The sequence below is a fragment of the Sus scrofa genome, chromosome 6, assembly GCF_054392235.1.
Source record: "Sus scrofa isolate SSC_HxYL_T2T_F1_AM1 chromosome 6, Sscrofa_HxYL_maternal_Yorkshire_Landrace_v2.0, whole genome shotgun sequence".
In the NCBI taxonomy this organism is placed as follows: Eukaryota; Metazoa; Chordata; class Mammalia; order Artiodactyla; family Suidae; genus Sus; species Sus scrofa.
The window spans coordinates 74,000,420-74,021,741 of record NC_139388.1 but is presented as its reverse complement, the minus strand read 5'-3'; the positions used below and the strand labels follow the sequence as shown (position 1 = coordinate 74,021,741).

Genomic DNA, 21,322 nt, shown 5'->3' with positions numbered 1-21,322 from the left:
GTCCAAATTCGGAAGAGGAAGCCCAGATAAAGAGAACACAGGAGACGCATCAAAGATCCGGGCAACCAGGCCTGACTTGATTTCTGAGACGCCTCATTTCTGGGGGCCAAGGGCACGTGGTGTTTTTCTTCTCCTTGGTGCAACTGGGGGCGCTTCGCATTTGAAGCGGGATGGAGGCAAAGACAAAATTCATGCTGTGTGTGGAATCTTATCTTATCAACCCGTCCAAGGAAAACAGTGTTCCTGGGGAAAGTTAGCAGGGTCCAGAGACCAAAGGGCAATAAAACCTCGCTGCCCCAAGCAGTCAGCACAGAGCAGGACTCAGGTGTCACTTGGGAAGCAGAGCGCACCTGTTCCTCTCCTGAAGGAGGATGGAGAAAAAAGAGCCAGGGACGCCTCCACCCCGGGAGGGGGTAAGTGCCAAGTCTGAGAAACTCACTATCCCTTTGCCACCAGGTGAGGGGACTGTGCAGGGCGGGGAGGTGCTTCTAGCAAGGAGAGAACACCCCTGCCTTTCCTGGGGAGCCCCCAGCCCTGGGAACGCAGGGGGCAGTGGGAGAGAGGGGGGAAGCTTCCCAAACATCCCAGCTCAGACACAAGCGAGGGGAGGGGCTCCACATCTAAGGAAGTGTGGGAGATCCTCACCCCCATTTTGCTCCCCCAGCCTCTGAGGGTGCCCTGATTCTGCTCTTCTCTGCAGGGCTGGTTGGCCAGCAGCACAGGGCTGAGGGCTGTCTGCAGGAGGGCAGCTGATGGTGGGGGTGGGGGTCAAAGGTGCAGGTGACAGGCAAGCAGAGGGGGTGGGGAGAGAGGGTCTGGGGTGTAGAGCCCAGAGGGGTGCTGACTCGGGCAGCCACAGACCCTGCCCCAGTTTGTTGGCCCTGGGGCCAGTTCCCTGGAGCTGGCCTGGGTGTGGAGGGGTGGGAGGAGGGTAGCCTTGGTTTTCCTGGGGGCCTGTCCTGGAGGGAAATACAAGCCACGCGTGTCCTTCTGGCCTCTGCTGCTCCGTTCGGTCTGGACTCTTCTGTCCCCAGATGCTCACAGGCTCATCTCATCCATCTGGGTCTTGTCTCAAAAGCACCCTGTCTGAGAGGCCGCCCCACCCCATCCCCCACTGGCGTCTATCCCTTTACCTGTTTTTTGGCCCTTAGAGCGTGATTTGTTCCTGTTGTTTTTGTTTCATTTTGGTTTGGTTTTCTGGCCTCCCCTCCCTGGAAGGTAAGCTCCACAGGACAGGGCACGCTGGGCCTTTTCCCAGACGCATCCCCCTACTTCACCCAAGGGCCAGGTCCAGAGGTGATGCTCAACCCTCTTGAAGGATGCCTGCGAGGAACAGGGAATGATACCATCCACTGCCCCCAGCCTCGGGCCGCCGTCCCCACTTCCCTGGGCATGGCCTGCGGTCCTCTCCCCCCACTTCGGGCAGCTCCCCAAACCAGCCTCAAGGAGTCCCTGACCGCGGACCTCCTCTTCCGCAGCGGCTCCAACCCACGCTGGTGCTGGCCACGCTGAGTGCAGCCTTTGGCTCGGCCTTCGAGTATGGCTATAACATCGCCGTGGTCAACACGCCACACAAGGTGGGCACAAGGTGGGCAGGGGAGGGCTGCCATCTCACTCTGGGGAACCCACCCCCTTCCTTCCAGAAGCCGCCGTCTCTTCCCGGAAGCCGCGGTCTTCCTTTAATCCTCCCCGGATACCTGGGGATGGCCAGGCTTGTTGGGGTGCTTCATTCCAGGGGTGTCAGCCTTTCTAGGCACATTGGGAAGGGGGTGAGAGGGGACAGCTTGGAGTCCCAGCCCAGTCCCTTTGGGCCTTGGTCCTACTGCCCTCCCTCTGGGAAGGCCACTTGCAGATGACAAAGAAAATGGGGTCAAGGACTAAACCCTTGGGGGCCAGGACTGGAGTAAGGGGGAGCAAAGGACAAAGGGTGTCCCTAAGACCTAGAGAAGCATGTGAGTCAGAAGGGAGGGACAGGCCTTGATGATGAGTCCAGATGAGGACTGAGAGCTTAGCACTGGCTTTGACCTAATGGCATGACTGACCTTGACCACAGCAGCTGAGTTGAGAGCTGGGCGCAAAAACTTGATTGGAGTGGGTTCAAGGGAGAAGGGGTTGGAGTGGAGCTTTTTGCCGCCCAGGGGAGCAAAAAATGAAGCTTCGTGAAAGGAGATGAGGGGGTTGTGTTAGGTTTTTACAGGGTGAGAGTCGTGTTCATATAGTGACAAGAAAGATGATTTAAAGAAGGAGGAGTTCCACGCAGGCTGCAGAGGCAGCGCGGATCCTGTGTTGCTGTGGCTGTGGTGTAGGCCGGCAGCTCCAGCTCTGATTTGACCCCTAGCCTGGGAACTTCCATATGCTGCAAGTGCAGCCCTAAAAAGCAAAAAAAAAAAAAAAAAAAAAAAAGAAGAAGGAGGTTTTCCCTTTGTGGCTCAGCAGTGACAAACCCTACTAGTATCCATGAGGACACAGGTTCGAGCCCTGGCCTTGCTCAGTGGGTTAAGGATCCTGTGTTGCCATGAGCTACAGTGTAGGTCACAGATGTGGCTCGGATCTGGTGTTGCTGTGGCTGTGACGTAGGCTGGAAGCTGCAGCTCCAGTTTGATCCCTGGCCTAGGAACGTCCATATGCCTAGAGTGAAGCCATAGAAAGAAAAAAAGAAGAAGGAGGGACCACTGATGTAGGACAGACAGAGAACAGTCACAGGGAGAAAGTCCCTGGAAGGGCAATGACAGGGCCCAGTGTCTATTCCCATTCATTTGGGTATATGAGTCCTGCTGTATTTTATTTTATGTTATTTTATTTTATGCTATCTTATGTTATTTATTTTTGTCTTTTCAGTGCCGCACCCACGGTATATGGAAGTTCCCAGGCTAGGGATCTAATCGGAGCTGCAGCCACCAGCCTATACCGCAGCCACAGCAATGCAGGATCCAAGCCGTGTCTGCAACCTACACCACAGCTCATGGCAACGCCGGATCCTTAACCCACTGAGCGAGGCCAGGGATCGAACCTGCGTCCTCATGGATGCTAGTCAGATTTGTTAACCACTGCGCCATGATGAGAACTCCAAAGTGAATTTTTAACAGTGAATGTGCAACAGCTTTTTGTGCAGTCTAGTTCCTTATCTCACCCCATCACACAGCAGGCCTTTTTACCTCCACGTAATGGTAGAGAATCCTTGAGTCCCAGGGGCACAGGTACATCAGTGCAGTCACAGGAGGCAGCTGAGAACATTACCTCCTCATGTCTCACGAGTCACCCCGTCTTCTTGGCTGTGGCCGGGACAATGTCTTCCAGGTCTTGAAGTCCTTTTATAATGAAACCTTCTTCGAGCGACACGGAACCTTCATGGACGAGAAGGTCATGCTGCTGCTCTGGTCCTGCACTGTGTCTGTGTTTCCTCTGGGCGGCTTGGTGGGGTCGCTGGTTGTTGGCCTGCTGGTTGACAGATGTGGCAGGTAAAGAGGAGGGGTGCTGCCGTCACTCAGAATCCACCTTAGGAAACCACACTGTCTCTCGGCGATTGTGCATCCCCAACGGTGGGGCGTTGGGTGACCTTGAAACCAGAAAGCCTGAAGTCCAGCCCCACTTGGCATACACATCACGCCCTAAAGCAAGTCTCTCAGTTTCTTGAGATTCCTTCCCCTTGTCAGCTGCACGGGAACAGCAGTCCCTCAGTTGCTACCCCTGCCCACCCCCCCAGCAGAGGCGGTGTAGCCTCTGAGAGCAAAGTCTTGATGATAATCAGTGGGGAGCCTCATCAGCACTTCTGGCAGGTGTTCCATAAAATGCTTGTTGACTGGCTTTCAATCAAGGTCACGTGCCCTGTGGCTCCAAGTTGTCACAGCTGCAGCCTCCCCCTGGGCGACCTGGTCGGTGTTGTTCTGAGGCTTGGGGTTCAGACTGAGTCCCTCCACGTGCCCCGGCTCGTGTCTTGTTTGAGATGCAGAGGAGGTCTTGAACTTTGCTTGAGTTACACGAACTCACTCATCTTGATGCCTGAGCCCAGTGCTGCAAAGCCATGACTCTGCAGATAAGGAGGGACGCCCGGGTCAAGGTTCCCAGGAAGGGAGGGAGGGAGCCGAGGGCTCAGGGTGAGGCCCGTGGAATTCCGTGTGGCCGGATCCCGCTCTTTGGAATTCACCGTTACACTTGGACTTGGTGTGCCAAGAGTGGCGGTTTGGGTGGGTATGAATGGGAAGCCCTCTGAAGAGAACAAATCTTTAAAGAACTGTAGCAATTCAGGTTTCATGCATAAAAGAAAATATTGGCAATTAAAAATTCATTGTTGGAGTTCCCGTCGTGATGCAGTGGTTGACAAATCCGACTAGGAGCCATGGGGTTTCGGGTTCGGTCCCTGCCCTTGCTCAGTGGGTTAAGGATCCAGCATTGCCGTGAGCTGTGGTGTAGGTTGCAGACGCGTCTTGGATCCTGCGTTTCTGTGGCTCTGGTGTAGGCCGGTGGCTACGGCTCCGATTGGACCCCTAGCCTGGGAACCTCCATATGCCGCGGGAGTGGCCCAGGAAATGGCAAAAAGACAAAAAAAAAAAAATCATTGTTTATTAAAGCAGGATCCATAGGACCTCTTCTTATGGAGACTTGATTAACAATTAATTTGTCATTTGTTATGAACTTGAATAAAGAAGACGTTCAGTGTATTGCAGTTATTTCATAATTCAGGCTTTTTTTTAGGGCCACACCTGCGGCAGATGGAGGGCCCCAGGCTAGGTGTGGAATCGGAGCTACAGCTGCCGGCTACACCACAGCCACAGCAACGCCGGAACGAGCCACGTTTTCAACCTACACCACAGCTCACGGCAACACGGGGAACTCAGAACAGGTGACGCAGCCGGCAGCCCCTTTACAGAGAGGGCACCGTCTTCCTTCCCCATCCACTGTTGCTTTCGCCTTTGGCAAGACCTGAGCCAGATGATGGGGTGAGGGGGCCAAGGGAGCCATTGGTGCAAGTCAGCACGGGGTAGAGAGCCCGTTCTGGAAGGTAGGGGTGGACCTCGGGGGCAAGCAGGAGCATCCAGCACAGTTCTGTTTTTCAAACCCTCCCTCTCTCCCCTTCAGAGACTCATGGGAGTTTTAGCCTTGGGAAGAGTCTTAGGGATCATCTGATCCAACTCTGTCTCCCACCACTCGTGGGGCTCCCCTGTTCAACATTCCTGACAGTCTTCCTCTAGTCTAGTCTCTGCTTGAATACCACCAGTGACAGGAAGCTCCCTACCTGCAGAGGCAGCCCAGGCCTTTTTCCTTCCCCACTGGTTTCATTAAGCTCCGACTGTTCCCAGACCCCACCCTGCTGACCCCAACCCCCCCCTTGCTGGGACTTCTGCCCACTGGTCCTTGCGCTCTGTCCTTCCCAGCCAGCAGCCCTTCTCAGGCACATTCCTGGCACTTCTGAAACGGCTGACCTGGAGATTAGGAGTGGGCGTCAGGAGTGCCTCTGCCGCCTCAGCCCCCGCCCTCTGGGCTCTGCTGTCCTTGCAGAAAGGGGACCCTGCTGATCAACAACGTCTTTGCCATCATCCCCGCCATCCTGATGGGAGTCAGCAAAGTGGCCAAGGCTTTCGAGCTGATCATCTTTTCTCGAGTGATGCTGGGAGTCTGTGCAGGTGCCTGCAGTGACAGCTGAAGCCCAAGCTGGAGCTCAGGGTCGCCCGTGGGGGGAAGGGTCTGAGTCAGGTACATTGGCCAAGGCTGGAAGCAGGGCCAGCAAAGGGTCTTTCTGGCTCTGAATGCTTCTTTTCCCATTGGGGGTATCTTTTTCTTTCTTTCTTTTTTTCCTTCTTTTTTGGATGTACTTGCAGCATGCGAAGTTCTTGAGCCAGGGATCGAACCTGTGCCACAGCAGTGACAACGCCAGATTCTTAACCCGCTGAGCCACCAGGGAACTCCCCTTTGGGGGTGTCTTCTTGTCTCCATCCCCAGTCCCTTGCAAACCTCATGCTCTCTCTCCCCTTCCCCTTATTTAACAAAATCTATCAGGGAAGGATTTTCAAAAACACACTTTTACTTTGTTTATATACATATATATATATCTTTTCTTTTTAGGGCCACACCTGCTGCATATGGAGGTTCCCAGGCTAGGGGTCCATCTGGAGCTGTGGCCACCAGCCTAAGCCACAGCCACAGCAACATCAGATCCAAGCCACATCTGTGACCTACACCACAGCTCATGGCAACACCAGATCCTTAACCCACTGAGCGAGGTCAGGGATCGAACCCGCAACCTCATGGCTCCTAGTCAGGTTTGTTTCTACTGCGCCAGGATGGGAACTGCTACCTTGAAGTATAAACTGATAAAGTTTTACAAGATTTTTTCCAGGGAGGATGTACAATTCACACTGAGGAGGAGGGGCTTCAAACAAAAGGAATACAGAATTTGGAGCCTCGCTCAGCAGGCCAGGAAGTTTTCTTAACTATAGTAGTTTCTAATTAAAAATTTAAAAAGTGATACAATTAAGAAGCTGTGCTTTAGAAAAATCAGAAGATAATCCAAAGCCAAAGATTTGTTTCTTTTTTTCTTTTCTTTTCTTTTCTTTCTTTCTTCCTTCCTTCTTTCCTTCCTTCCTTCCTTCCTTCCTTCCTTCCTTCCTTCCTTCCTTCCTTCCTTCCTTTCTTTCTTTCTTTCTTTCTTTCTTTCATTCTTTCTTTCTTTTTTTGGCTGCCCCCGGGGCATGTGTAGTTCCCAAGCCAGGGATGGGATCTGAGCTGGAGTTTCCACCTACTCCACGTCTGCAGCAAAGCCGGATTCTTTAAACCTTTCTGCTAGTCCAGGGATTGAAGCTCAGTCCTGGCACTGTGGAGATGCCACCAGTCCCATGGGGCCACAGCAGGACCTCCCAAAATCTTGTCTTTAAGTGCCACTCTCCAGGCACACAGCGTTCTCAGCTCCGCAGCTGGGAAGGGGAGGATACCCTAATCATGCCTTGTGTGTCCCCTGGGCATCGGAGGATCCTGGAAGGGTTTCCTTAGGAGTGAGAACTAAGCAGTCCACGTGGCCTATTTCCATCTCCATGGAGGGAGGCAGGGGCCAGTTGAGGGTACTGTGCCAGCTGTAAGAGGTGGCTGACCCCACCAAGAAGCTCAAGGACGGGAGTGCCCATCATGGCGCAGTTGTTAACGAATCCAACTAGGAACCATGAGGTTGCGGGTTCGATACCTGCCCTTGCTCAGTGGGTTAACGATCCGGCGTTGCTGTGAGCTGTGGTGTAGGTTGCAGACGTGGCTCGGATCCTGCATTGCTGTGGCTGTGGCGTATGCTGGCAGTTATAGCTCCGATTAGACCCCTAGTCTGGGAACCTCCATTTCTTGCTCCTTGCCATTTCTTGGGCAGGAGCGGCCCAAGAAATGGCAAAAAAAAAAAAAAAAAGCTCAGGGACTATGAGATGAATTAAGTCTCAGGCTCCCGGGGCCCCAGGAGGCTGGAACTCTGTCTCTACTCCTCTGACTTTTGTTTGCCCACATCCAGGCATCTCCTACAGTGCCCTTCCCATGTACCTGGGAGAGCTAGCACCCAAGAACCTTAGAGGCACGCTGGGAACAATGACAGAAGTTTTTGTCATCATGGGAGTCTTCCTAGCACAGATCTTCAGCTTGCAGGCCATCCTGGGCAACCCCACAGGTACCCATGGCTCGCCAAGGTCCAGGGGAAGAGGGATCCTTGGAGTCACATGGGGGCCGTGGTCCTGGGGTCCCAGCACTGCTCAGGTGTGCCCCTGGGAATGGTGGGTCAAGTCAGATGAGGCAGAGAGGTGACCTTTAGGTAGGGCCATGAATGGTTTGCTGGGCACGGGTGACCTTGACGAAGGGCAGTTTGGGTGAACGATGGGGACAAACTATGCTTAGGCCTGGGAGGGCAGGATGGGAGACAAGCCTACACGATCCTTGGGGGTTTTGCTTTAAAGGGAAGGAGTGAGGTTGGATGGAAGCTGGGAGGGAAGTAAGCTGGAGAGAAAGTTGGGTTTGTTTGTTTTGTTTTTTTCAGCTGGGAAAAAGCTAAGAGCGTACTTGGCTGCTGTAGGAATGGTCCAGCAGCAAAGGCACTGAATGCAGAGCGGGCGGGCCTTGAGCCACTGTCACTGTCACCTGGGTGGTTGTGGCACTCAGCATTTCCTTCTGGTTGGTTCTGTTTCCTCAGCTGGTTTTGGTTGTTTTTGTAAACATTTTCCAATTACCTGAATTCTGTAGGAATCCCTCAAGGATGGATTTGTGTCTTTGGATTCCCCACAGTATCTTGAAAACACTCAGAACCCAGGAGGTGCTGAGTGAAAGGTCATTAGGTGTTTGTTTTTGTTTTATGTTTTTTTTGCTTTTTAAGGCGTCACCCACCGCATATGGAGGTTCCCAGGCTAGGGGTTGAACTGGAGCTAAAGCCACCTGCCTACACCACAGCCACAGCAAACGCTGGATCCTTAACCCACTGAGCCAGGCCAGAGATCGAACCCACATCCTCATGGATCCTAGTCGGGTTGGTTAACTGCTAAGCCACAAAGAACTTTCGAGGTTATTAGTTTTAAGGATTCCCAAACTGCCCCAGTGCAGCTGCACAAATCGGATCTGCATGGAAGCCCGGCTGAGCCTCTACTGCCAAGAGCTGCCTCTACTGATGCCCAGTGTGTGCCTCTCACTCTCACCACTTTTTAGAGGCTTTTTTTTTTTTTTTTTTTTTTTTTTTTTTTGCTGCACCCATGGCGTATGGAAGTTCCCAGGCCGGGGATCAAATCCAGCTGCAACTGAGACCTATGCCACAGCTGTGGCAATGCTGGATCTTTAACCCACTGTGCTGGGCCAGGGATTGAACCTGCATCTCTGCAGCGACCTGAGCCCCTGCTGTCAGATCCTTAACCCACTGTGCTGCAGCGGGAACTCCCTTTAGCAGGCATTGTATCACCATCATCGTCGTCATCTTTATGTTATGGTGAGAAAACTGAAGCTTAGAGAAGTTAAATAATGCATGCAGTTCCCATCAGAGCTAGCAAGACTACGTTGACTCGCAATACTGCCCCTTAACCCAGACCTTCCGGAAGGAGCTCACCCAGCCACAGTGCTGGCTCCAGCCCCCTCCCCGACCCCAGCCTCTAATGAGATGGATCCATAAAGGGAGGAACAAGACATGGTTTCACATTCTCTAGGGATCACACTATGAAATCATATATTGTTCCTGAGAAAAGCAAAGTTCTTCCTGCAGAGTGAAATAACAGCATAATCTTTTTTTTTTTTTTTTTTTGTCTTTTTGCCTTTCCTAGGGCCGCTTCCGCGGCATATGGAGATTCCCAGGCTAGGGGTCGAATCAGAGCCGTAGCCACCGGCCTATGCCAGAGCCACAGCAACGCGGGATCCGAGCCGCGTCTGCAACCTACACCACAGCTCACGGTAACCCCGGATCGTTAACCCACTGAGCAAGGGCAGGGACCGAACCCGCAACCTCATGGTTCCTAGTCGGATTCGTTAACCACTGTGCCACGACGGGAACTCCAACAGCATAATCTTTTTAAAATTATAATTCTTTTCTCCGTTTTCAAATGTGGAACCCCTTTGTGGGGGTCCTAGGCAGCCCCATCTTGGCAAGGACTAAGTCCCTGCTGTCCTTGACTCTGGCCAAGGGCTGGAACCATGTGGTGAGCGGCTCCGTAAGAGGAGAGCCCAAACATGCGGAAGGCGGCGGGAGGTGCCCAGAGCCCAGGGTTCCCTGCGGCTTTAGTCTCACATTCTCCATGTTGGTTCCTTCCAGGCTGGCCTGTGCTCTTGGCCATCACGGGAGTCCCTGCACTGTTTCAGCTCCTCTCTCTGCCCTTCTTCCCCGAGAGCCCCCGTTACACTCTGATTCAGAAAAGAGATGAAGAAACAGCGCAACAAGGTACTGAAGATATAGGCTGCTCTGCCTAGAGTGTCTCACCTGTTCACCTCCCTGCCACCAGCCCATGCCTGCCAAACATCCCTCCCTAGTGCCCAGAGCAGAGAACGGGCAGGGCCAGGGTGGGGAGAGGCCCTCCAAGACGTAGGCACCAATGGGATGGGGTGCTGTGACCCCAGCGCAGCTCTGGGGTGTGGTCCCTCAGAGAACATGGTCAAGGTCAGAGCCAGCATCATGGTTGGCCCGTGCTGACTGCTGTGAGCTGGTCCAGGGTCGGGGTGCGGGGACACTGTCAGTGTTGGGGACCTGGCTGGGGCCCAGGGGTCATTCCACCCCAGGGAAAAGGGTTAACCTGTGGCCGGGGCAGGGCCCCGACATCTGTCAGCGATGCGTGAGGCCCGTTCTGCTCCCTGCAGCTCTGCGGAGGCTGAGGGGCTGGGCAGATGTGGAGGACGAGATGGAGGAGATGCGTGTGGAGGCCCAGGCCGAGCAGGCCGAGGGCCGCCTGTCCGTGCTCAACCTTTTCACTTTCCGGCCTGTCCGCTGGCAGCTCATCTCCATCATAGTGCTCATGGCCGGCCAGCAGCTCTCCGGGATCAATGCGGTATGCGGGTGAGGGATGCGGGCAACGGCGCGGCCTGTGCCCCACGCAGGCCAGGCGGGGTGGGGGTGGAGGCCGGAGGGGGCTCCAGACATGTCCGTGCAAGGCTGCCTCTCAGAACGGCCATCCACTGGAGTCCATCAAACCCAACTCTCACGAGCAGCATTGGTACCAGCACCGTGGTGTTGGTATTATCACAGAGTTCGGAGCATGCGGAGCAGAGTCCTGCATCCAGGAGGAGTGGGAGGGAAAGGCCGCAGCTGGGAGAAGCCGGGGTCCCAGGTTCGGGGCCGCCAGGTACCCAGGACACTCTCTCTTTGCAAAGACCGAGGCACCCTGGAAACAGCTCACCCAAAACCAGACTTCATTTACAGAAGCAGCTCACCACAGAAGGGCAGGGATGCGGCTGGGGGTCGGGAGCAGCCCAGAAGCGGGGAAGAAACCTGGGAGCCTCTGTCTCCCAAAACAGCCTCGTCCTTCTCTTGCTGCAGAGCAAGACTTGCTTCTCAGTCCCCGGAGAAAGTATCTCCTGCCAGGAGTCCCTTTCCCTCTGAGATGAGCTGGGACCTCCTGGAACCCATTTCCAGTTCCCAGGGAGGGTGCGGGGGGGTGGGTGTGGGGGGTGCGGGGGGTGCTTGGTCCACACGGCTCAGGTCAGGAGCACAGCCATCATCAGTGGTGGAAAGCAAACAGTTCCTTTTTTTTTTTTTTTAGGGTCACACCCATGGCACATGGAGATTCCCAGGCTAGGGGTCAAATTGGAGCTACAGCTGCCAGCCACAGCCACAGTCTTAGCCACAACAGATTTGAGCCACATCTGTGACCTACGCCGCAACTTGCGGCAACCCTAGATCCTTAACCCACTGAACGAGTCCAGGGATCAAACACACATCCTCACGGAAACTACGGTGGATTTTTAATCTGCTGAGCCACAGTAGGAACTCTGTGAACACAGTTCTTTTGCTATAATTGTGTCTGTTGATGGTATCGGGAGAAGGGTGGAGAGCTGCAAAACCAGGGATGGGGGGCTGCTTCCAGAAACGTCAGAGGTTGGATGGGTGACCCAGCTGGTGCTCAAGGAACGTGTCAGGAAGAGGTGGCATCAGGCCTGCGGGACTCACGGGCGCTTAACCGGAGACACGGAGTGGTACACAGCCCAGGCAGGAGCCCTAGCACGGGTGGCTTTCCAAAGTGCTGTGTCACCCACATCCTTGGGGCTGGGCCAGGAGAGAAGCTGAGCTGGCTGCTGGCTTGGCTGGGGAGGAGAGGCCGCTCCAGGCCGAGTCTCGAGGCGCCAGGTCACAGCTCTTTTCTGCCAACTACCGCCTCCTTCCGGCCCAAGGGTCCCCTAGGCTCTCAGGACTGTGCATTGTCGTTGGGAAAGGTAAGCCATGGGCGGGGCCTTTGCGCCTCCCCTCACAGCCCTTGGGCTTGTGTTTTAGATCAACTACTACGCGGACACCATCTATGCATCGGCTGGCGTGGCGGCCACTCACTCCCAGTACATAACGGTGGGGGTCGGCGTGGTCAACATACTAATGACTGTCATCTCGGTGAGCAGCCCAGCCCGTCCTTCCCCCCGGGCATCTCTGAGCTGGTGCCCTGTAGGCACACAGGAGTCCCCTCCCCCCACCCCCCAGGCCACGGAGAGGTGCTGGGGGGCATGGGTCCTGGGGTTGCTGGAGGGACTTGAACACACTCACCACTTCTCTGACCTTGACCAACCTACTGAAATACCTTCACACTCACGTTTCTTCCTTTGTACAATGGTTATGGCACCTATGTGCGTGTTATTTATTGGTGGCGCAAAACTATTATGCCAGAGTTTTAGATTTCAAATCTGAACCACTTATGCCTGTGCTGAAAAAAAAAAAAAAAGTGAACTGATGGAGGTTTACAATGTCAGGGGACCACAATGGCCGTTTCTATAGAACTTTTTTAAGTTATCTTACCAGTATTTTGTTTCTTTGTTTTTGCCTTTTTTTTTTTTTTTTAGGGCCACACCTGAGGCATATGGAGGTTCCCAGGCTAGGGCTCCAGTCAGAGCTGTAGCCACTGGTCTACACCACAGCCACAGCAACTTGGGATGCGAGCCGCATCTGCTACCTACAGCAGAGCTCATGGCAACGCTGGATCCCCGACCCCCTGAGCGAGGCCAGGGGTCGAACCTCCGTCCTCATGGATACTAGTCAGATTCATTTCCACTGTGCCATGATGGGAACTCCCCATTATTTTGTTCCTTGAGTTACCGAGGAGGTACCGGGTTTTAGAAGATATTGCTCATCTGATTCTGGGAGGAGCTGTGAGGCTCCTAACCCCATTCTCCACCCTTCCTGGAGTCTGTCCGTCCCCTTCCCCCTGCAGATTCCCTTAGCCCCTCCCCTTTCCTCCAGGACAGGATCCACCCTCTGTCCCCAGAGCCCTCCTCTAGAGTACACCACAGGCACAGCAAGGGACCTCTTCCTCTTCGTCCTACCTGGATAAACCCAAGCCAGGAAGACAGGAGCACCCCCAGCACCCCCTCTCTGCCTGAGGAGCAGCGTCTGGGTACCCAGCATAGATGGCAAAGTTGGTCTTAGGTCTAACATTTTTATGCAATACCGCGATTGCCGATTGCCGTCGTGCTCCTGTGGGGCCCTCACTGAATGCCAGAGAGTATCCCCGTCTGTAGGGTTGTTGGGACAATGGAAGGAGCATGTGTAAAGGGACCATCCAGGTCCTGGCATGGAGGGAGGTGATGCCTTGGCGATGGCGCCCTTGGGGATGCTGCACGGAGTAGAATGAAAACAGCATTAGAAAGAGAAGGAGAGGGAGGCTGGTCGGAGGGAGCATGACCCGAGCTGGGAATAATCGAGAGGGGGCAGGCTGAGCAGGAGGAGCGTGTCTTGAAAGTGAAAAAGGAAGTGTGTGGGTGAGAGGACCCTCGTGGTGTGAGGCCAGGGTCTCGGCGGTCTCAGGTGAACTGAAGCTGCAGGTCATGGCAGGTGCCACTGTAACATGTAGGTTGTATTTTTTTTTTTTTTTTTTTTTTTTTTTTTGCTATTTCTTGGGCCGCTCCCGCGGCATATGGAGGTTCCCAGGCTAGGGGTCGAATCGGAGCTGTAGCCACCAGCCTACACCAGAGCCACAGCAACGCGGGATCCGAGCCGCGTCTGCAACCTACATCACAGCTCACGGCAACGCCGGATCCTTAACCCACTGAGCAAGGGCAGGGACCGAACCCGCAACCTCATGGTTCCTAGTCGGATTCGTTAACCACTGCACCATGACGGGAACTCTGTAGGTTGTATTATTATTTTGTGTGTGTGCTGAGGATGACAGATCAGGAGATGGTTACCTTTGAAAGGGGGATTGTTGCTCACAGCCCCCAAGGGAGGGGGCACAGGGCCACATGGAGAAGCACCGGGGGGCGGGGGTGGGAGGCGAGGGGACCTAGGTGGACAAGAGCGTTTATTGCGGTTTGGTGGGAAGAAACAGGCCAGGCAGGGTGAGCAGGTTTAGGCCTGGCTACTTTGAGAGACTTCAGGGGGTTCCGGGCATCAGGGCTGTGCCTGGTTGTCTGGTACCTGCCCTGCATGATCCCGACAGGAGAACACAGGCTCAGGGCATGAAAGCCTGATGGAGCAGGGGGTGGCAATGGGGTTGGGGGTAGATTCTGGGTTGGTTTCATATGAAGGCCTAGCCTGCGGCTGAGTTGTTTGCTATTTCTAGAAGTTGGCTAAAAGTAGGAGCCGCAGTCCCTCCCAGGTCAGCAAGGCCCCCAGATGTCAAAGCATCAAAAGCGTTAACTAGAAAACATGGTTATTACACAGTGTGTCAGGGAGCCGAGGTATGGTCTGCAGACACCTGAGACACAGAAGGGCAGGGGTGCAGAGTCTGAGGCACAAATGTCAAGGTCACAGAAATCAGGATAAGCGGCCTGTGATCCACAGAGCAGGCAGCAAGGGCAGAAGGGGCTAAGGAAGGAGTGGGGGCCCAAGCCCAAGAATCCCGGGCACACCCACTCCCCGTCCCGCGCCACTGAGGCTCCTCCCTGCCCTCCCTTGCCCTGCAGGCGGGTACTGTGGAGCGGCTGGGGCGGCGGCGCCTCCTGCTGGTCGGCTATGGCATCTGCGGCTCCGCCTGCCTGGTGCTGACACTGGCGTTGCTCTTCCAGGTCTGACCTCATCCTCTTGGGGTGGGGGGTAAGGGCGGGGCCCATGGGGGGGCGAGGGGGTCCTGGGGAGGGATCGGGGGTTGGGGGGGCCAGGGGGAGAGAGGAGGAGGAAGGAGGTCCCCTCTCAGCCGTGTCTGTCTCCACGACTCCCTGGTGTACAAGTTAGGATCCTTAACCCACTGAGCCACCAGGGAACTCCAAAGTTTCCTTTCTAAAGACCTTATGTTCTCATTTTAAAACCAACCTAAGGGAGAGCCCATCGTGGCTCAGCAGTAACGAACCCAACTAGTATCCATGAGGACGCAGGTTCTATCCCTGGCCTCCCCTAGCTGGTTAAGGATCTGGTGTTGCCATTCTGTAGGCCAGCAGCTGTCCCATTCAACCCCTAGCCGTGGGAATTTCCATATGCCACGCATGCCCCTAAAAAGACCAAAAAACATAACAAAACAAAACAACCTAAGGAGTTCCCACTGTGGTGCAATGGGACAGTGGGATCTGCAGGTTTGATTCCCGGCCCAGCACAGGGGGTTAAGGATCCAGCATTGCCCCAGCTGTGGCATAGGTCACAGCTGTGGTTTGGATCTGATCTGGCCTGGGAACCCCATATGCCTCAGGGTGGTTAAAAAAGAAAAAAAAAAGTAAGTTCTTCTTAGAACTAGAACGTTTAGGGACTTCAGGCAAGTGAAAAGAAGTAAACAAAATTCGTGATTGCCCACAAAGATAATTGCCAGTTGCCTTCTGGAAATCTTGGTGGCATCCACTCTTTTTCCTCTCACTCCCTCCTTCTAACCTATGGGCCGGTCGTATGGGCTCTGCCTGAAAAATCGTCTTGGGCAGCTGCCCAGGGGGCACCGGGTCCAGGAAGACCCTCCAGCTACAGCCATCTCCTCTTTTGCTTCAAGCATTGAAATGGACCCACCCTGCCTGCCTGCTTCTGCCCACAGTTGTCCCAGTTGAATCATGAATCCAAGCTTGTCACACGTCTCTGCTCAGCAGCCCCAAGTCATTCAGCATCCTTCCCTCCCATTCCCGGAGGCTGCCCCTCTCCCAGGTCACCTGTCATCTTGCTGCTTGGAGACGTCATTGAAGGGGCTATGCCCAGTCGACCTCCGATGCCAGCTCTTTGCCGATCCCTCTTTCTAGGCATTTTTCATAACTGTCATGAAATAGTTCCCTGCGTAGTTAGCTTGGTTGAAGTCTGTGCCCTGAGTTTGTGCCATCTGCTGCCCTGGTGATGGGGAGCACAGATGGGGGCCTGCCAGCTGTCCTGGTCCAATGGCTTCTAGAAGGATTCAGTGGGATGATGTAGAGTCCAGGTCTCTGCTGAGCATCCGACGTGGGCCATTGCTTGATCCCTGAGGGACCCGAAGTCCTCCTGGCCCGTGCTCTGGCTCTCAGTGGTCACATTTGTAGGATTGAAAGGATGACATCCCCGGGGGTGGGGGTGGGGTGTCCTGAAGGTTCGGTGGGTTAGCTTCGTGAAGGGCAGAGAATACGGAAGAGCCGGCACTCCTCCTGCTGCGGTGCTCTGGATCAGGCTCTCGGAGGCCGCTGCCAGCTAGAATGCTGGCTTCATCTTCCTCCCCCTCTTACCCTCCGAAGGCCCACGTCGGTGCTCAGAAATCCCAGCGTGGCTCCTTCCTGTGGCAGGAAGGTGGGCTCACCTGCCCACGGGGGTCCTGGCCTCAGACTCTCAGAAGTCCCAGGCTGCAGACCTCCCTGCCTCTCCCCCCAGAGCGCGGTGGCTGAGCTGTCATACCTGAGTGTCATCTGTGTCTTCGCCTACATCGCCGGACATTCCATAGGGCCCAGTGAGTACCTGCCCCCCACGGCCCTCCCCCTGGACTGTGTTCTCATGACCTTCTCCCCACTCCTCCCCGGTTCCCACCCACCCGGCAGCCTTCAGCTCAGTTTACCTTTCTCCAGCCCACATTCATTCATTCAACAAACACTTCCTGGGGCACCATGCTGTACAGTAGAAAAAAAAAAATGGTATTGGGGAAATAACAATTAAAAAGAAAAAAAACATTTCCTAAGTGCCAACCAGCGCCACAGCCCTGTTGCCCTCCCCCATTTCCTGAGGCTCCCAGAGGTGCCCAGCTTCAGGTCCACTGACCAGCAAGGAGGTGAGTCTCTGCAGAGAGGGAACTCTTGCCAGCCACACCCCAGGGGGGCACCTCAAGTGGCTTTGGTTCCCCACCCCCACCTCCAGCCATAGTCCCTTGTTGCTTTATCCCTTTGTCCACATGCTGGCAGGGAACTTCTCCTTGCTCTCAGGCAGCCTCCAGACCCCAGGCTCCCCCTCCCCTGTGTGTCCTCCTGAGAATTGAACCCAGTTCTCACTGCTTGGGGAAAGGCAGCTCTGACTCCTAGGATTAGAATCTTCTCAGCAGAATTATTTTATTTTATTTTATTTTGCTTTTTAGGGCTGCACCTGCGGCATATGGAAGTTCCCAGGCTAGGGGTCCAATCAGAGCTACAGCTGCCAGGCTACACTACAGGCACAGTAACGCAGGATCCGAGCGCATCTGTGACCTACACCACAGCTCACGCAATGCCGGATCCTTAACCCACTGAGCGAGGCCAGGGATCGAACCCACAACCTCATGGTTCCTAGTTGGATTTGTTGCCGCTGCGCCACGATGGGAGCTCCAGAATCTTGGTTTTGAAGAAGGTGTCAATAAACCTAAATAAAGGTATTGCTCCACTAACACACACTGAGGGAACACCTGCTTCACCTGTGCTGTGCCAGGCAGGGGATATAGCTATGAACCCACCCAAGAGTCATGTCGAAGGATGTTGAAGTGGGAGTTTCCCAGCATGCCTCCAGTGTGGAGGCAGGAGAGCCTGTTGGGCACAGGGTTGTGTGTTTGGGGCCATTGCGCCCCCACTGAAGGGAGCCACTGTGCTTCTCCTGGCCTCAGGATCCTCCGGGAAAAACATGGCTCATCCCCTCTGCTGGGGGCAGATCGTGGACTGACTGACACATGAGCCGCTTGGCTGCCAGTCCTGGGGGACAGGAGGAGGGGGACAGCATGGGTAGCTTCCTCACCGCTGCCCCCTCTGGACACAAAGCCCTGAGGAAAGGGCCCCCTCCTCACCAGCTTGCAGGCGTTTTCCACTTGACAGCCCAAGGGCAGCTCATTCCAAGGCTCTGAATCCCTTTCCCTTCCCACCCACTGAAACTGCATTTTCAACGTGGCCATTTCCACCCTCCTGCTGAGGGCTGGGAACTGATTGGGAAGAGACAGAATCTTATGCTTTTTATGTACAAAGACTTAGCTAGACATACTGTATACAAACAGATATATCTCTCTTATTAAAACTTCACGAGGGCTGGTGATTAAGGAGGGAAATGGCTTTAAACATTTTTGGCAAGTCTCCGCAATGAAGAAAGTTTGGAAACCGCCCTAAGGCAGGGTGCCTGCCATTCCCATATCTACCACAGGGGGCAGCACTTCCCAGGCACCCGCGCTTGTTCAGCTCGGCTCCCCTTCCGCGTCTGAGAATTTCAGGATGTGGGGGAGAATGGCCTTGGTGTGACCTTGAGACCCTCAGAGGCTCAGCTTGGAGCTAAGCTGTGGGTGCACCGCGGAGGAGCCCGGGGGATGAAAGCAGCTGGCTGAGAGATGTGCGCTTCCTTCCTTGGCATTTGCAAGAGATTGTGCTCCTAGGGGGGCGTGGGTTTGGGACCGCGAGCCCTCCGTGCCCCTCTCTAGTCCACTCTCCTGTGCTCTCTGCCCCGAGGTCCTGTCCCCTCCGTGGTGAGGACAGAGATCTTCCTGCAGTCCTCGCGGCCGGCCGCCTTCTTGGTGGACGGGGCTGTGCACTGGCTCACCAACTTCATCGTGGGCTTCGTGTTCCCATCCATCCAGGTGAGGGGACGCCCGTGGGGAGTGTGGGGGGAGGGGCCGCCCCTTGCCCCCACTCCCTGCCCCAGCCCCAAGCCAAAGGAGATTCAGGAAATAGGGGGGCCCCTTCTGCTAGGAACAACTGCCGAGGGGACAAGGCGGGGCACTGCTCTTGGGCAAGTTCAGGGTCCATAAGACACACGTGGAACCACTTGGGCCAAACTATAACTACACCGGTTTCCCGCCTTCTGAAGAGAGCTCCCCGAAGCCAGGCCCTGAAAGGCTGATTATATAGGGGCTCTGGTTGGCCAAGGTCAAAGCTAGCTAGAGGAGTTTCCATCGTGGCTCAATGGTTAACGAATCCGACTAGGAACCCTGAGGTTGCGGGTTTGATCCCTGGCCTTACTCAGTGGGTTAAGGATCTGGCGTTGCTGTAGCTGTGGTGTAGGCCGGCAGCTACAGCTCCGATTAGACCCCTAGCCTGGGAACCTCCATATGCCGTGGGTGCGGCCCTAAAAAGACAAAAAAAAAAAAAAAAAATCTAGCTAGAGCCAGGGAGAGGGAGTGAGTGGGGGGGTTCAAGTTTAGAGGAGATGGTGGCCCTGTTGTTAGAAGGCAGCATCCTTTGTGATGTGAGAGCAGAAACCGATTTTCTAGCTACTCCAGTCCTCTGGGAGCAAAGTAGAACTGGTCACCAAGAAACCCCTGTGGGACTCACAAAAGCCTCACCCAGAGCTGTCCCTGTCGTGTCTCTCTTCCTCCGCCCCCTCCTGTTCTCTGGTCTCTTGGCTTAGGAGGTCATTGGCGCCTACAGCTTCATCATCTTTGCGGGTATCTGCCTCCTCACGGCTGTTTACATCTATGAGGTCATTCCTGAGACCAAGGGCCGAACATTTGTGGAGATAAACCGAATTTTTGCCAAGAGAAACAAAGTAGAGATTCCAGAGAAAGGAGAAGAAGTCACAGATGCTGGCCGTCACCTTCCATCTCTCCCTGCCAAAGAGACGTCCTTTTAGTGGCCCTTCAAGGCTTCCTTCTCTGAGGAGGGGAACTCTCTGCCCCAGGTCCTGAGGGAGGGTAACAGCCGTGAGGTTTCCTGCCCGAGGCGGCAGCAGTGGGAAGCCAGTGGGATGCTTGGTCCCTGATTTGGTTGAGAAGTGGGTGGTTAGCCACCAACGCTAACCCTGGGAGGAATGACGTAGGGGATGGGCAGGTTTGTGAGAATTGATCAGCAAGAATAGATTCTCTGCTTCTACATCAGCATCAAAACTTGAGTGATGGATGGATGCCTTTTTTTTTTTTAAAGACTGAACCCGCAGCACATGGAAGTTCCTGGGCCAGGGATTAGGTCCAAGCCATAACTTCAACCTATGCTGCAGGTGCAGGAAGGCCAGATCCTTTAACCCACTGCACCTTGCAGGGGTCCTTTACTCGCGTTCCGATGGTTGATGCTAAAATTGACACACGACCTGGGCTTCATCATACCTTAGTAGCTAGATTCCTGGGAGGCGGGAGCGGAGGAAGAGAGAGAAACGAAATTGCGGACAGACTCACACCCATAGCTTTGAACGTCACATAGATAGCATTCGTTCTGCCACATTCTGTTCTTTAGAAACTAGTCACTCATTCCAGCCCACGCTGAGGGTGGGTGGAGTCAGAATGCAAGTCTCGAGCAGAGGCATGTCAAAAAAAAAAATTGCCAAAATCATTTAGAACCACTGTTTTTTTAATTTTTATTTTTGCTTTTTAGGGCCACACTCACAGCATATGGACGTTCCCAGGCTAGGGGTCTAATCAGAGCTATAGCTCCTGGCCTACACCACAGCCACAGCAACGCAGGATCTGAGCCGCATCTGCGACCTACACCACAGCTGACCGGCAATGCCATATCCTTAACCCACTGAGCAGGTTGGGATCGAACCCACATCCTCACGGATACTGGCCAGGTTCGTTTCCACTGTGCCACAGCGGAAATCCAGAATCACCTTTATTTTGACCCCCAATTTTTTGCCTCTTCTGGTCCTTAGGCAAATAAGTTAATCTTGTTTAGCTTTAGTTTCTGCATCTCTGAGTTAAGGCTGATGGTTGTCGCCTTACATAAACCAGGTGGAAATGCTTGGTAAGTTACGAAGCATTTTACAAAAGTCAGGGGTTATTTTTCTGACTGTTGTTATAACATATCTGATAGCTGAGTCCCCCAGCAGGCCCCACCAGGCTTCGTTCTCTTTATGTGGGAGGATCTCTGCAGTGCCCTGTGGCAGCGACTGAATCTTCAGGAAGTTCAAGGTGTGGTCCCAGCGGGTCCTACATCCAGCCTGAGTGTTTCATTCGGGGTTCCAGGGGCCCGCCGTGATTCTTCCCCAGAAGGCTAACTTTCCCTTCCAAGATCACACACCCAGCCGGAGGTCTTCTCCACCAGCCTTTCCCAGGACCCAGATAAGCCTGTCCTGAAGGGAAGCCCAGGTCTCACGGTGCTGGGGCCACTTAGTAGTGCAAGATCAAAACAGTAAACAGACACTCACCATGGTGTTGGCTGGTGAGCCCAGGGTCATCCAAACACATCAGCTGCCTCTGGAGTAAACTAGAAGATGGTCTGGTGCATTTGTGGTTGATGGAGTGGACGTATAGTCTGGATCTGGACAAAGCTGACTCACTTCTACCCAAGAGAATACAGCAAAGCGATGGAATAATAAGGGCATATTGTGGGCAGTTTCCGCCAAAAATTTGACAACTTGGATGAAATGGACAAACTCCTCAAAAGATACTAGGTACCAAAGCTTATTCAAAATGAAATAGAGGAGTTCCCGTCATGGCGCACTGGAAACGAATCTGACTAGGAACCATGAGGT

General features: G+C 54.3%; 1 protein-coding gene across 1 annotated transcript; it reads left to right on the top strand.

The window, feature by feature from the left end:
- Positions 1–311: 311 nt before the first annotated feature.
- On the top strand, positions 312–19,593 carry SLC2A7 (solute carrier family 2 member 7). The gene is made up of 12 exons (XM_021095281.2): positions 312–413; positions 1,479–1,577; positions 3,298–3,458; positions 5,497–5,621; positions 7,481–7,633; positions 9,743–9,868; positions 10,282–10,469; positions 11,909–12,019; positions 14,521–14,622; positions 16,358–16,433; positions 18,370–18,497; positions 19,268–19,593. Exons 1-12 carry the CDS (start codon positions 372–374, stop codon positions 19,487–19,489), a joined length of 1,533 nt encoding a protein of 510 aa, XP_020950940.2. The 5' UTR covers positions 312–371; the 3' UTR covers positions 19,490–19,593.
- Positions 19,594–21,322: the final 1,729 nt, after the last annotated feature.

Bases quoted from the DNA above. Each gene is read 5' to 3' on its own strand.
- SLC2A7 (XM_021095281.2), top strand. From the start codon at position 372: ATGGAGAAAAAAGAGCCAGGGACGCCTCCACCCCGGGAGGGG. The intron at 10,470-11,908 runs GTATGCGGGTGA...CTTGTGTTTTAG, and splicing joins AGCTCTCCGGGATCAATGCG to ATCAACTACTACGCGGACAC. The intron at 14,623-16,357 runs GTCTGACCTCAT...CTCTCCCCCCAG, and splicing joins CACTGGCGTTGCTCTTCCAG to AGCGCGGTGGCTGAGCTGTC.